This window comes from Melanotaenia boesemani, chromosome 1 (genome assembly GCF_017639745.1).
Source record: "Melanotaenia boesemani isolate fMelBoe1 chromosome 1, fMelBoe1.pri, whole genome shotgun sequence".
In the NCBI taxonomy this organism is placed as follows: Eukaryota; Metazoa; Chordata; class Actinopteri; order Atheriniformes; family Melanotaeniidae; genus Melanotaenia; species Melanotaenia boesemani.
This window is the reverse complement of record NC_055682.1, coordinates 41,131,502-41,145,438: the sequence shown is the minus strand read 5'-3', so window position 1 is coordinate 41,145,438 and position 13,937 is coordinate 41,131,502. Positions and strand designations below refer to the sequence as shown.

General features: G+C 39.8%; 1 protein-coding gene and 1 long non-coding RNA gene across 2 annotated transcripts; both read left to right on the top strand.

Moving 5' to 3' along the window:
• Window positions 1–877: 877 nt before the first annotated feature.
• On the top strand, window positions 878–10,828 carry mthfs (5,10-methenyltetrahydrofolate synthetase (5-formyltetrahydrofolate cyclo-ligase)). The gene is made up of 3 exons (XM_041986950.1): window positions 878–1,221; window positions 9,928–10,192; window positions 10,393–10,828. The coding sequence occupies exons 1-3, from the start codon at window positions 1,111–1,113 to the stop codon at window positions 10,617–10,619; spliced, it is 603 nt and encodes a 200-aa protein (XP_041842884.1). The 5' UTR covers window positions 878–1,110; the 3' UTR covers window positions 10,620–10,828.
• Window positions 10,829–12,038: 1,210 nt separating this feature from the next.
• Window positions 12,039–13,717, top strand: LOC121641273. Its single transcript, XR_006010682.1, has 3 exons — window positions 12,039–12,110; window positions 12,201–13,007; window positions 13,182–13,717. It is a non-coding gene; the product is annotated as an uncharacterized LOC121641273 (long non-coding RNA).
• Window positions 13,718–13,937: the final 220 nt, after the last annotated feature.

The window sequence follows — 13,937 nt, the reverse complement described above, 5'->3', positions numbered from 1 at the left end:
GTTTAAATCCTACAGGGGTCAATTGCTTTGGAGAAAAGTGCTAAATGACAGTAATGATGCCAGTAATTTAGTCATTTGTTTTAATTTATAAAATAAATATGTACAGATATATCTGAGACTGGTAGCAGTTTATTTAGTGTTAAATAATATTTCTTTCTCGCTGGGCGCTCTATGTGGGTGGGCGGGGCTCCAGCTGGGTGGGCGGTGCAGAGGGACACCATCACCGCTATTAACCAGGTGGACAAGGAGTTGCGGGAAATAAAGACAATCTTGACAGAAATTGGGACAACAATAAAAATACATTGTGTAAGAATAAATAAATAAAAGGAAATCCTCCTCTTGTGTGTTTCATTAGCGTAGCATCACTTCTAGACCTCCAGCCTCCAGTCTGGTCCCGCTCTGCTGGACTGAAGGACCAAAGCTACTTTCCACACTGACTGCTACATGCTGGCAGCAGACTGGCACCTTATTTATCTGGATGGATTTTATCACATGGAAGTTTTGTTTCACAATGACAGAACATGTTTTAGTGGTTGAGGTTCTTGTTAATATCATCTCCCTTTTTCCTGAAAATCCTATATAAATATTTATATATATATATATATATATATGGAAATATTAAAGAAAACAGGTTTAACTAATACAGTGGTTCCCAGGTTTTTTTCTGCAGGGCCCCTTTTTACTTGTTATTTCTGAAGTAAACAATGGGATTACCCACCACCCCCGATCTATTTATTGAAAAAAATACCGGTTTGAGAATGTATTCTTCTTTTTTTGGTGAAATTTCTGTTCCCAATCCAGTCCAGTAGGTGGCGGTAGAACATTTCTGAGGTAGCTCCTGAGCACGTTGATATAATTTGAAAGAGGGAGGAACGCTGTGCTGCAATTAGCGGCAGGAGGACTGTGTTCTCCTTTCACTGTCAAAAAAAAACAAAACAAAAAAAAAAACAAAACAAGTTGGTGTCATGATGTTGAACTTTTCCCAAACAGTATTTGTTTAGCGTTAATATTTAACTGAAAAAGAACGACAGACACTGATATTTCTTCCACACGCCCTGTCACAAACACGTGGTGAAGTATTTTCCGAGCGTCAGTGAAGGCAGCAGCAGCATGGCGGCTGTGAAAGCAGCGAAACAAGCTCTGAGGAGACAGATCAAAGCCCGCGTGGCTACGCTGAGCGTGGAGGAGAAGAGGAGACAGTCCTTGGTAGTTTCAGAGAAGGTGAGGAGCAGATTTCACCAGCAGACTTCAGCTTTTCATGTGGTCATTCCTAATTTTAGTTCTAACACTGAACACACCCTCCTGTCTGACACGGTGTAGTGTCTGAGGTGGTTACCCCTGATAAACCTCCCTGAACGCGGGAGCGCGCTCATGTTCAATAGATCTGAATCCTGCTTACTCAGCATATTAACACAAAAGTAACGTCTCGTTGGGTCTCTTGTAAGAAAATGTTTTTTTTCTTTACAGTTTTAAACTGAGAAAAACAGAAACACGTAATACTAATTTACCTCTGTCATGCAATTTTAATCATAATTTAACATAATTATCATGTCCGTCTGTCATTTTTACACAAACAACTGTTTTAGGTCAGACCTTTTATCTTATTTATTTAACCTTCATTTTACCAGGCAAAACATTAAAATTCAAAATTGCAGGCCATTGACTGTTTACCATCTTTTTAATGATCAACTCGCAACCAGACTGCTTAAAGTAATTACAGAAACAGATGTATGAATTATTCACTTGAGGGGGGAAAAAAGTAAATATTCTTGTCCTGTTGCAGCAGGTTTCAGATTTTCAGGAAGAATTCCAGTCATTACCAGGTAATTCCTGGTTATTCCACACTGGACTTTATTCCTATTATATGAGGTTCATGTCAGGTTATATTAGGTTTGTATCAGGTTTACGTAAGGTTTTGATTAGGTTTATCAGGATCATGTCAGGTTTATTGTAGGTTTTTATCAGGTTTATGTCAGGTTTATTTTAGGTTTTTATCAGGTTTATGTCAAACATATATCAGGTTTATATCAGGTTCATGTCAGGCTTATATCATGTTCATGTCGGGTTTTTATCAGGCTTATATCAGGTTCATGTCAGGCTTATATCAGGTTCATGTCAGGTTTATATCAGGTTCATGTTGGGTTTTTATCAGGCTTATATCAGGTTCATGTCAGGTTTATATCATGTTCATGTCAGGTTTTTATCAGGCTTATATCAGGTTCATGTCAGGCTTATATCAGGTTCATGTCAGGTTTTTATCAGGCTTATATCAGATTCATGTCAGGTTTATATCAGGTTCATGTTGGGTTTTTATCAGGCTTATATCAGGTTCATGTCGGGTTTTTATCAGGCTTATATCAGGTTCATGTCAGGCTTATATCAGGTTCATGTCGGGTTTTTATCAGGCTTATATCAGGTTCATGTCGGGTTTTTATCAGGCTTATATGAGGTTCATGTCAGGCTTATATCAGGCTTATATCAGGTCCATGTCAGGCTGATATCAGGTTCATGTCAGGCTTATATCAGGTTCATGTCGGGTTTTTATCAGGCTTATATCAGGTTCATGTCAGGCTTATATCAGGTTCATGTCAGGTTTATATCAGGTTCATGTCGGGTTTTTATCAGGCTAATATCAGGTTCATGTCAGGTTTTTATCAGGCTTATATCAGGTTCATGTCAGGCTTAAATCAGGCTTATATCAAGTCCATGTCAGGCTGATATCAGGTTCATGTCGGGTTTTTGTCAGGCTTATATCAGGTTCATGTCTGGTTTTTAGCAGGTTTTTGTCAGGTTTTTATCAGGTTCACGTCGGGTTTTTATCAGGCTTATATCAGTTTCATGTCGGGTTTTTATCAGGCTTATGTCAGGTTCATGTCGGGTTTTTATCAGGCTTATATCAGGTTCATGTCAGGTTTATATAAGGTTCATGTCAGGTTTATATCAGGTTCATGTCGGGTATTTATCAGGCTTATATCAGGTTCATGTCAGGTTTATATCAGGTTCATGTCGGGTTTTTATCAGGCTTATATCAGGTTCATGTCGGGTTTTTATCAGGCTTATATCAGGTTCATGTCAGGCTTATATCAGGTTCATGTCAGGTTTATATCAGGTTCATGTTGGGTTTTTATCAGGCTTATATCAGGTTCATGTCGGGTTTTTATCAGGCTTATATCAGGTTCATGTCAGGTTTATATCAGGTTCATGTCGGGTATTTATCAGGCTTATATCAGGTTCATGTCAGGTTTATATCAGGTTCATGTCAGGCTTATATCAGGTTCATGTCAGGTTTATATCAGGTTCATGTCAGGTTTATATCAGGTTCATGTCGGGTTTTTATCAGGCTTATATCAGGTTCATGTCAGGTTTATATCAGGTTCATGTCAGGTTTATATCAGGTTCATGTCGGGTATTTATCAGGCTTATATCAGGTTCATGTCGGGTATTTATCAGGCTCATATAAGGTTCATGTCGGGTTTTTATCAGGCTTATATCAGGTTCATGTCAGGCTTATATCAGGTTCATGTCGGGTTTTTATCAGGCTTACATCAGGTTCATGTCAGGTTTATATCAGGTTCATGTCGGGCTTTTATCAGGCTTATATCAGATTCATGTCGGGTTTTTATCAGGCTTATATCAGGTTCATGTCAGGCTTATATCAGGTTCATGTCGGGTTTTCATCAGGCTTATATCAGGTTCATGTCAGGTTTATATCAGGTTCATGTCGGGCTTTTATCAGGCTTATATCAGATTCATGTCGGGTTTTTATCAGGCTTATATCAGGTTCATGTCAGGTTTATATCAGGTTCATGTCGGGTTTTTATCAGGCTTATATCAGGTTCATGTCGGGTTTTTATCAGGCTTATATCAGGTTCATGTCAGGCTTATATCAGGTTCATGTCAGGCTTATATCAGGTTCATGTCAGGTTTATATCAGGTTCATGTCGGGTTTTTATCAGGTTTATATCAGGTTCATGTCAGGCTTATATCAGGTTCATGTCGGGTTTTTATCAAGCTTATATCAGGTTCATGTCGGGTTTTTATCAGGCTTATATCAGGTTCATGTCAGGTTTATATCAGGTTCATGTTGGGTTTTTATCAGGCTTATATCAGGTTCATGTCGGGTTTTTATCAGGCTTATATCAGGTTCATGTCAGGCTTATATCAGGTTCATGTCGAGTTTTTATCAGGCTTATATCAGGTTCATGTTGGGTTTTTATCAGGCTTATATCAGGTTTATGTCAGGCTTATATCAGGTTCGTGTCAGGTTTATATCAGGGTTATGTTGGGTTTTTATCAGGCTTATATCAGGTTCATGTCATGTAGGGCTGGGTGATATGAGCAAAATCTCATATTCCGATATCGCTAATTTTATATCCTGATAATGATATACACGATATAGGAAGTTTTTGTAGTTTCAGTTAATGAATAGTTTATATAAAACTGTATAAAATTATATAAAATTGCAACGTAGAAATGCAGATATACAAAATGATCTGCTAAACAAATAAAAGGTAGTATGTACTAAATACTTCTTTAGTTTAGAACTTTTTTCTTTCCAAGCAAAACGTGATGGTCATGGTAACATCTGCCATTAACAATAAACATGTAGCAGTAGCCTACTTTGTAACAGTAACACCACCCAGACTTCTCTTGTAGCATCATGTACATGTAAGAAGTATTATTCTTTGTTCTCTAGAGTAGGCAGTAGAAAGCAGCACGCTAGCACAAATATTGGTAAAGACCTGCCTTTTCCTATTGGGTATAAAAGATAAACTGAACACTTCTGGGTTTAAAGATCACAGTGCAGGGCAAAATACCAGATGTAAACTTTGAAGTTTAATGTGCAACAAAATCAGGCTCACAATATAATTATACAAAATCCTAACATATGAAAAAAATCATTTTTACAAGTTCAAGCAGTAAACAAAAATAATACAGACCTACAGGCTTAGCCCCTAAACGAATGTAGGTTACAAAATACCAAATGTAAACATGGAGCCTCTCAAGCTTAAAGTGTATCTGCAAAAGGATTACAATATATCATGCATAAATATAATATGAGGTATAAGAGGTAAACAAAAGTACTTCAGGTAGCCTGGATATAAATTAAAACAGAAAAAATAAGATTATTTGCCAAATCACAGGCTTCTACGCGCAACTTTATTAATATGTTTTTGGCTGGGCATTTCATATCTCGGACTGAGTGTTTGCACCACACAAACTCACAAACTCACGTTTTTCCACCGTATAGATTGTAACCATATCTTTGCAGATGTGCTTGGAAACGGCAGTAAAGATCTCCTTCCATCCGCGGGAGCTATGGTGTTGCATGGGTAAAAGCACTTTCGCCACCGCTCGACGCTGCTTTTGCTTGTTGACTGTGTATTCTTTGTCGTGATTCTTGCGCAGGTGATAAAATAAGCTATTAATGTTGGAGTCCGTTGTTGGGACTAGGAGCCGACATACTTTACAAACAACGGTTGTCTGTTCCACGTCGATCTTTTTATATCCAAACCACGTCCATGTCACAGAAGTTGCCCCTCTTTTAGGTACAAGCTCCTCGGTTTGGGTTGGGTGGTCATCTTGTAGTGCATTACCCTGCTCTGAAACACGTCTGCTACCTTATTCCTCCATGTTTGTTAATGTATTGCAGCGTGCATGAGCATGTCCGGTTATATTAGGTTTATATCTGGTTCATGTCAGGTTATATTAGGTTTATATCAGGTTCATGTCAGGTTATATTAGGTTTATATCAGGTTCGTGTCAGGTTATATTAGGTTTATATCAGGTTCGTGTCAGGTTATATTAGGTTTATATCTGGTTCATGTCCGGTTATATTAGGTTTATATCTGGTTCATGTCAGGTTATATTAGGTTTATATCAGGTTCATGTCAGGTTATATTAGGTTTATATCAGGTTCGTGTCAGGTTATATTAGGTTTATATCAGGTTCGTGTCAGGTTATATTAGATTTATATCAGGTTCGTGTCAGGTTATATTAGGTTTATATCAGGTTCATGTCAGGTTATATTAGGTTTATATTTGGTTCATGTCAGGTTATATTAGGTTTATAACAGGTTCATGTAAGGTTATATTAGGTTTATATCAGGTTCGTGTCAGGTTATATTAGGTTTATATCAGGTTCGTGTCAGGTTATATTAGGTTTATATCAGGTTCGTGTCAGGTTATATTAGGTTTATATCTGGTTCGTGTCAGGTTATATTAGGTTTATATCAGGTTCATGTCAGGTTATATTAGGTTTATATCAGGTTCATGTCAGGTTATATTAGGTTTATATCAGGTTCATGTCAGGTTATATTAGGTTTATATCAGGTTCGTGTCAGGTTATATTAGGTTTATATCAGGTTCGTGTCAGGTTATATTAGGTTTATATCAGGTTCGTGTCAGGTTATATTAGGTTTATATCAGGTTCGTGTCAGGTTATATTAGGTTTATATCTGGTTCGTGTCAGGTTATATTAGGTTTATATCAGGTTCATGTCAGGTTATATTAGGTTTATATCAGGTTCATGTCAGGTTATACTAGGTTTATATCAGGTTCATGTGAGGTTTTATTTCTTAAAAACGTTGTTGCTGCAACATTCTTGCCATTCTCGAACTATGGAGATGTACTTTACATTAATGCTACTGCAACATCATTACAAATGCTGGATACTGTGTCCCATGCTGCTTTGAGATGCATTACCGGGTTAAAAAACACTGTACATTGTATGCTAAGGGTGGTTGGCTGTCCCTGTTCGCTTGCGGGATTCTTCACAGGTACATTTTATCTATAAAGATATTACGGGACTACTCCCTTCATACCTCTGCATTTACATTGTGTTTAAATACAAGTCCACAGAGAATCTGTGACCCTAGGTCTGTCTTTTTGCCTCAGTGCCCCCCCACTCCACCCCTCCACCAAGCAGATGCTTGATAAAAATAAAGGTTAAATAAATAAAAAATAAATAAGCAGAAGATGACGTTCAGCTAGCTGTTAGCATGAAGCCAAAGTCATGGAGAGGGTTTAAAAAAAAAAAAAAATGAAGATGAAAGTTTTTCAAACCCTATAAAGTTTGTACAATCTGACTAAATAACTATGGTTTTATAAACGGAGGTAACGAGTCAGAGCTGACAGAACGTGTTGTTATCAACACTATACAGCACTGAATCAACACTCAGCATCTAGAACATCTAGAAACAGCTAAATAACAAAATAAATATAATTTTATGTACATTTTATTGAATGTGAACTGTTTTTTTTACTTTGAATGGATGTATTTTATCACTGCACCATTTTATTAATCAAATTTCCATTTTTTTAGTCCCATTTTTAAGTCCCTCCCTTTTTGTTTGTGCAGTAAAATCTAATAATTAGTAGTTTCCTTTCATCCATTTTCTGGCTGTTTATCTGGGGTCAGCAGGGAAGCTCAGACTTCCTTCTCCCCAGCCCGATTTGCCAGCTCATCTGGGGAATCCCGAGGTGTTCCCAGGCCAACCGAGAGTCCCTTCAGGGTCTCCTCACGGAGAACACCTTGCCAGGGAGGCGTCAAGGAGGCATCCTGATAAGATTCCCGAGCCACCTCAGCTGGGTCCTCTCGATGCGGAGGAGCAGCCACTGTACTTTGTACCCCTTCCAGATGACCGAGCTTCTCACCTGATCTCTAAGGAAGAGTCCTGCTACCAGGGGGGTTGAATTGAATCTTTTCTATGAAGCATTGAGATGCGGACGTGGACGATTCTGCATCGATGAAGCAACAAAACATAATCGATTAAAAGTATATTCTGCTACCGCTTGCAATTGTGGCGTGATCTAGCTGCTGCAACACCTCGACAGATCTGGGGCTGCATCCTTTTTAAAAATTTTACTTTGGAAAATGTAAGTACACGCAGCCGGTACAGTGAAACTGCAAATGACTCATTAAATCAGTTATGGTTCCTGACTAAGCAAACATACAGAAAATGCATCAGTATTTCACTGGAAACACTTTCATTGTCTCAGTAAAATCACAAAACATTGCACATCAAAATGTGTAAAAACCAATAAGTTAGCTTAAGGCTAACGTCTATGGAAAAGCTTATTGACAAACATAGTGGTTAGCATTGGTGAATGAACTAGCGGGATTAAAACAACATTGTCCATCAATAAATGTTTACCTCAATAATATTCTCTGTGCTCAGTTACAAATTGAGTAGAATACTTACAGGCAAATGTTTTCTGGCCATAAGAGAAAACATGAAAAACATCATCTTCCATATTCTGTCAGAACTAACTATGGAAAGACTGAAGGGACAAAACACACGGCTTTACTGTAATAATTCTCACCCCTACAGGTTTGCTTAATCAGAATGTCACAGTAATGATGTCTCTTGATTTTCTGGCAGTGGAACAATAATGTTCGGTAATAAAGTTGAAAATAACATTATTGTTTACATTTTATGATGGTTGTCAATATCAGGACATTCAAATTGATTTCTGAAATAATTAGAAATAAACAAGAAGTTCATAATTATCTGACTGCTTGTATTCAATTATTGAAAATAGTAGTAGAGCCTGACCCATTGACCAGCCGATTAAATCGGCCAGTTATAGCCTTTTTCAGAGTAATTGTAATCGGCCAGAGTTTTGCCAGTTAAATGCCAGTATATTCCTACTTTCTCATAAACATTAAATGTTAAGTGTTGGAGTTGTGCAAAATGATTGTTTTGAGCAGTTTGTCCATTAGATGGAGCTCTGACTCTGTTCAACTCTCAGTCCTCACCACCGCTGTCAGTAACTACAACTTAGCCACAGCAAGGCAACACTACACCGGCAGACAGTCATTTTAACCGCATGTATTTGTGATCTCATTATTTCGGTCACTACCCACAGTTCGTGACCATAGGTGAGGGTAGGAATGTAGATTGACCTGTAGAGAATGTTGCCTTTCGGCTCAGCTCAGTTTTTACCATAACAGACTGCAGACGCTGCACCAATCCAGCTGTCGATCTCCTGCTCCAAACCCAGAGACTCTTAAACTTCTCAACTCGGGGTAGGACACCATTCCTGACCCGGAGAGGACACTCCACCCATTTCCGGCTGAGGACCATAGTATTGGATGTGAAGTGTTGATTTCCCAGCTGCTTCACACTCAACTGCAAATCCTTCCAGTGAGAGTTGGAGATCATGACCTGATGAAGCCAACAGAACTACATCATCTGCAAAAAGCAGAGACCCAATCCTGAGTCCACCAAACCGGAGCCCCTCAACACCTCAGCTAATCTTAGAAATTCTGTCTATAAAAGTTATGAACAGAATCAGTGACAAAGAGCAACCATGGCAAAGCCCATCCTTCACTGATAACAAATCCAACTTACTGCTGGCAATGCATTGACCAAGCTCTGGCCCTGTCATACAGGGACCAGACAGCTTGTACAAGGGGGTCAGGTACTTCATATTCCCAGAGCACCCCCTACAGAAGTCCCTGGGTGACACAGTCCGTTTATCCTGCCGGTACCTGCCAGCTGCCTCCCACAGGCCAAAAAGAACAAACAGGACTCCTTCAGCATGACTGCATCCCTCACCAGTGTCCACCAACTAGTTTGGGGATTTCGGCTGCAACAGGCACCAACCACCTTATAACTACAGCTTTGGTCGGCCACCTCAACAATGGAGGTGTGGAGCACTGCCTACTTTGACTCAGTGTCCCCTGCCTCGCCCGGGACATGGTTTGAGCTCTTTTTGTTATTGTAGCAGCCTGATTTACTGGAATCAATTGTTAGTCTGTTGTCACATACACATGAAAAATAAATGTTTTTGTAAAGATTTCAGTGTATCATGTCACGTATCTGACAACGTTTTAATTTCTGTGTATTGATTTAACAAACTGTTCTGAACGGTTTGTCACTTCTCCTCATCACTTCTCCTCATCACTCTCTCTGACTTCTAGCTGTTCAGAAACCCCAGGTATGCGTCATCAAAGCGGATCGCGGTGTTTCTCAGCATGGATGATGAAGTGTGCACACAGGAGATCATCAAAGATGTGTTCAGATGGGGAAAAAGCTGCTTTATCCCCAGATATGAGCTTAACAGCTCCCACATGGACATGTTGAAGCTTAACAGTCTGCAGGACATGGAAACGCTGCCTCTGACGTCCTGGAACATCCGACAGCCAGCTGAGGATGACCACAGCCGAGAGGAAGCACTGGCCTCAGGTCACTATGTATAATGCTTACTCATTGTAACAAGTGAATTTCTCCACTGTGAGATAATAAAGTCTAATCTAATCTAATCTAATCTAATCTAATCTAATTATTTCCTGTTAGTCCACAACTGTCTGCTTGTCTGATGCAGATTATCTTCATAAATTAAGGTTAATAAGACAGTAATAACTGAATGACACTCTGACCTCCAGGAGGCCTGGACCTGATCTTGATGCCGGGTCTGGGCTTTGACCAGTCTGGGAGACGTCTGGGACGAGGGAAGGGATTCTACGATACGTACCTGCAGCGCTGCAGCAGACAGGGCGGAGGGAAACCTTACACCATCGCCTTGGCCTTCAGAGAGCAGATCTGTCAGGAAATCCCAGTCGACGGCAATGACGTGCTGATAGATGAAGTCCTCTATGAGGATCTCCAGTAACCAGCTAGTTACAGCTTGTTACCAGCTATTTACTCAACAATGCCACAGCTAACTAATGTTTAATAACTATAATAAATATACTAACTAAAAGAAGGAGATGAAGTCACTGGTCTGCAGCCGTCAAAGTGACTTCCTTCCTGGGACCAGTTTAAATCTTCACTGCTGAATATTGATGATATTTTATTAATAAAAAATATTATTAACTCTGATTATGTCAATTCAGATGTTCACACCAACGTCTCACTTTCTCAAACACGTACTGGAACAACGGTAGCCATCGTCTGTCAAAAAACCTCAACAACACCCCAAATTAATATTGTCCTGCATTTAAGCCGCTCTCGTTTATCTTCTCCTCCTGCATCTCACTGTGCGCTGGCTCGCAGGGAAAATGCGCAGTTGGTGCTATTTGTCACCTGCTGGCAGCTGTAGTTTCAAGATGACAGACCGTCACAGCGCTGTCCTATCAGCTTACCTGTCATATTAATTTAGAAATCAAAATTTCTTCGCTTACAATAAGGGGTGTTGCATACTACGATGCTGGTTCACTTCTTACCAGGGTAAGTCACCGTGGTAACTGAATGGTTAACCAGCTCTGGAGCAGGTTATGTTCTGGATAAGAGATCAATGGCTGTGTCCAAATGTGCACCCTACTCCCTGCATAGTGCCCTATATAGGGAACACGCCATTTTGTAGGGGTGTCCGAATGTCCAGAAAGAAAAAAGTAGGGCACTCAAAATTACCCACAATGCATCTTGAAAAGTAGTGAGCATCGATGGTCACTAGACGGGTCAATATAGACCACAATGCATTGCGGGCCAAAGCTCATCATGGTGCAAGGAGGCGAAAATATCGAGCGGCGCAAAATGACCTATAAATGTAAGTATTTTATTAATCATATCCAATAACTGAGTGTTGTTAATGCATTGAAATAAAAAACAACTTGTGATGTGAAGGTTTTTGGTCATTGTGACCACACACACACACACACACACATATATATATATATATATATATATATATATATATATATATATATATATATATATATAAATACATTGAGGATAGTCAACGATCGCATTCAGCTTTTGTTAGCTTTTCGTGCATTTGCTCAGCGATGTTCATGACATCTTCTAACACTAATTATTAATTAACTGCTTATCAGAAAATAAGTTGGGTACATGTTTAGGTTATGTTGTAGTATATGATATATGCTGTTTTTTGTTTTTTTAGGGACGGATGAGAACGTGGAAAAGCTGGTCCGCTTCCGTGTGGCAGAGGACCACCTCTTTAATGGGAGGAGGTTTGCTTCGGCTGCCGGCTGGGAGTAAGCTTATTATTTTAATTTAATGTAAGTACTATTGCTGCTGCTATTATTTAATACTGTGTGTGGTGTGTGGTTTAAGGGCTGTGCTGCAGAATATGGGGCTGAGCCGGGAGGTCAGCCCTGCCCGGGCAGCCAAAAAGTGGGAAAACCTAAAAAAAACCTACAAGGTTTGTGACTTTTGTAGTTTCAAATGTGATCGGTATATACAGTACAATGTAAATACCATGTTACAGTTACTTAAAATTCCATGTTTGAAGGAGCTCAGGAAACCACCCACAGGAACTGGCACTGAGACGGAGGAGCCCACTGCTGCATCATGGAAGTGGTTCTCCCTGATGGATGAGGCGATAGGCAGCAAACCGTCTGTACGGCCTCCCTGCCTTATTGCTTCATCCTGGGAGGAGAGCCCTTCCACGTCTGTGGCACCCTCCTCTGTCTCAGTACCACATGATGAGGAAGATGAGGGCGAGAGCAGCACCCCTGCCAAGCGGCCGAGGCTCGAGAGTCTTCTCCATTTTCTGGAGAAGGCAGAGAAGAGAGAGGAAGAGAGAGAAAAGAGAGAAGAGGAAAGGGAGAAAAAGGAGGAGGAAAGGGAGGAGAGATTGTTGTCTCTATTAGAAAAAATAATTGAGAAAATTAAATAAAATGTTGGAACATTTAATGATGAGTTCTTTTTATTTAGAATAAAAATAGAAACTCAAACAATAAACTTATACATAACTTATAACGGGATATTTCAATTATAGTTACATTTTTAAAGGCATATTTATAGGGACACACTTATTCTACTGAAACTATTTACACTTGTGTCTTTTGAAATGTTTTTTACATATTTAATTTGCTGTTTGACTTCAGAACAAAACAAGACAAAGGAATAAAACAAGAAAAAAACCTGCTTTTCAAAACACCAAATACTCTCTCTATTACAGCTCGTGCCCTGGAGTGGTGTCGATTATACCGGGCTTCAACGGGACTCCTTACAGGCTCCCTGTAAGGAGTAAGGAGGGTGATGGGCTGTGACGGGCACGGATATCCACCATCACCGATAATGATGAAGCCGTTCGGTGGGTAAAGATGTTGGGTGTACAAGGGGCTGTTTTTTAGTACACGGGAATCATGTACTGATCCTGGATATCCAACAAAAATGTCCAGAAATCTGCCTCTATGGTCACACACTGCCTGGAACTGAATGTAATGAAAAAGCTTCCTGTTAAAATAACATTCTGCATTCTCACCAGGGGGCTTGATCCTGACGTGGCAGCCATCAATGCTTCCCACCACCTTCCTAAATGCTGCAGATCCACCAAGCTTCTGGAAACCAGCTGAAACCTCTGCCAGTCCATCCAAAGAGGGAAAGTTGATGACCCTTCTGCGCAGAGCCAGTATGGTCAACGTCGCAGACCGTGGCCTTGGGCATGTCAAAGGCCTGGGCCACAACACGGTATGATGTGCCACTTGCCAGCCAGAAGAGAAACGTCCAGGTGTTTCCCCCAGCCATGGTGATCTGTGGCCCAAAGCTGCCCAATCAGACCCGAGATGGTGTCTCGGTTCAGGCAAAGTAAGGGTGGAGGTCAGAGTGACCATCAAAATACATGGTCAGGAGGGGGACGTTTTTATTCACCTGGCTGTAAAGTGGTGGTCCCTAAAAGAAATAAAACTTGGTGAGTTTGTGTGAAACACTTAAGGAAAAAAATAAAACAGAAAACTAAAAGGAAAAAGGAAAAAAAACAACTTCCCAAGTAATGTAGCTACTTAAAATTCAATGTTTGAAGGAGCTCAGTGTTGTTTGTTGTTAAACATGTTATTCTGTTGGTTAATTTCCAATGTGGTGTTCTTTTAACCAATAAAGTTCATTCTATGTAAAAAGTCATTTTATTTAGTGTCTCAATTTATTCTTAGTTTAAATCCAGTGTACATACAATTTATAACATGTATAACTAAGATGTGATATAAGCTGGAGTTGAGGCCTGTTCTTGGTCTACATAAAGGCCTTC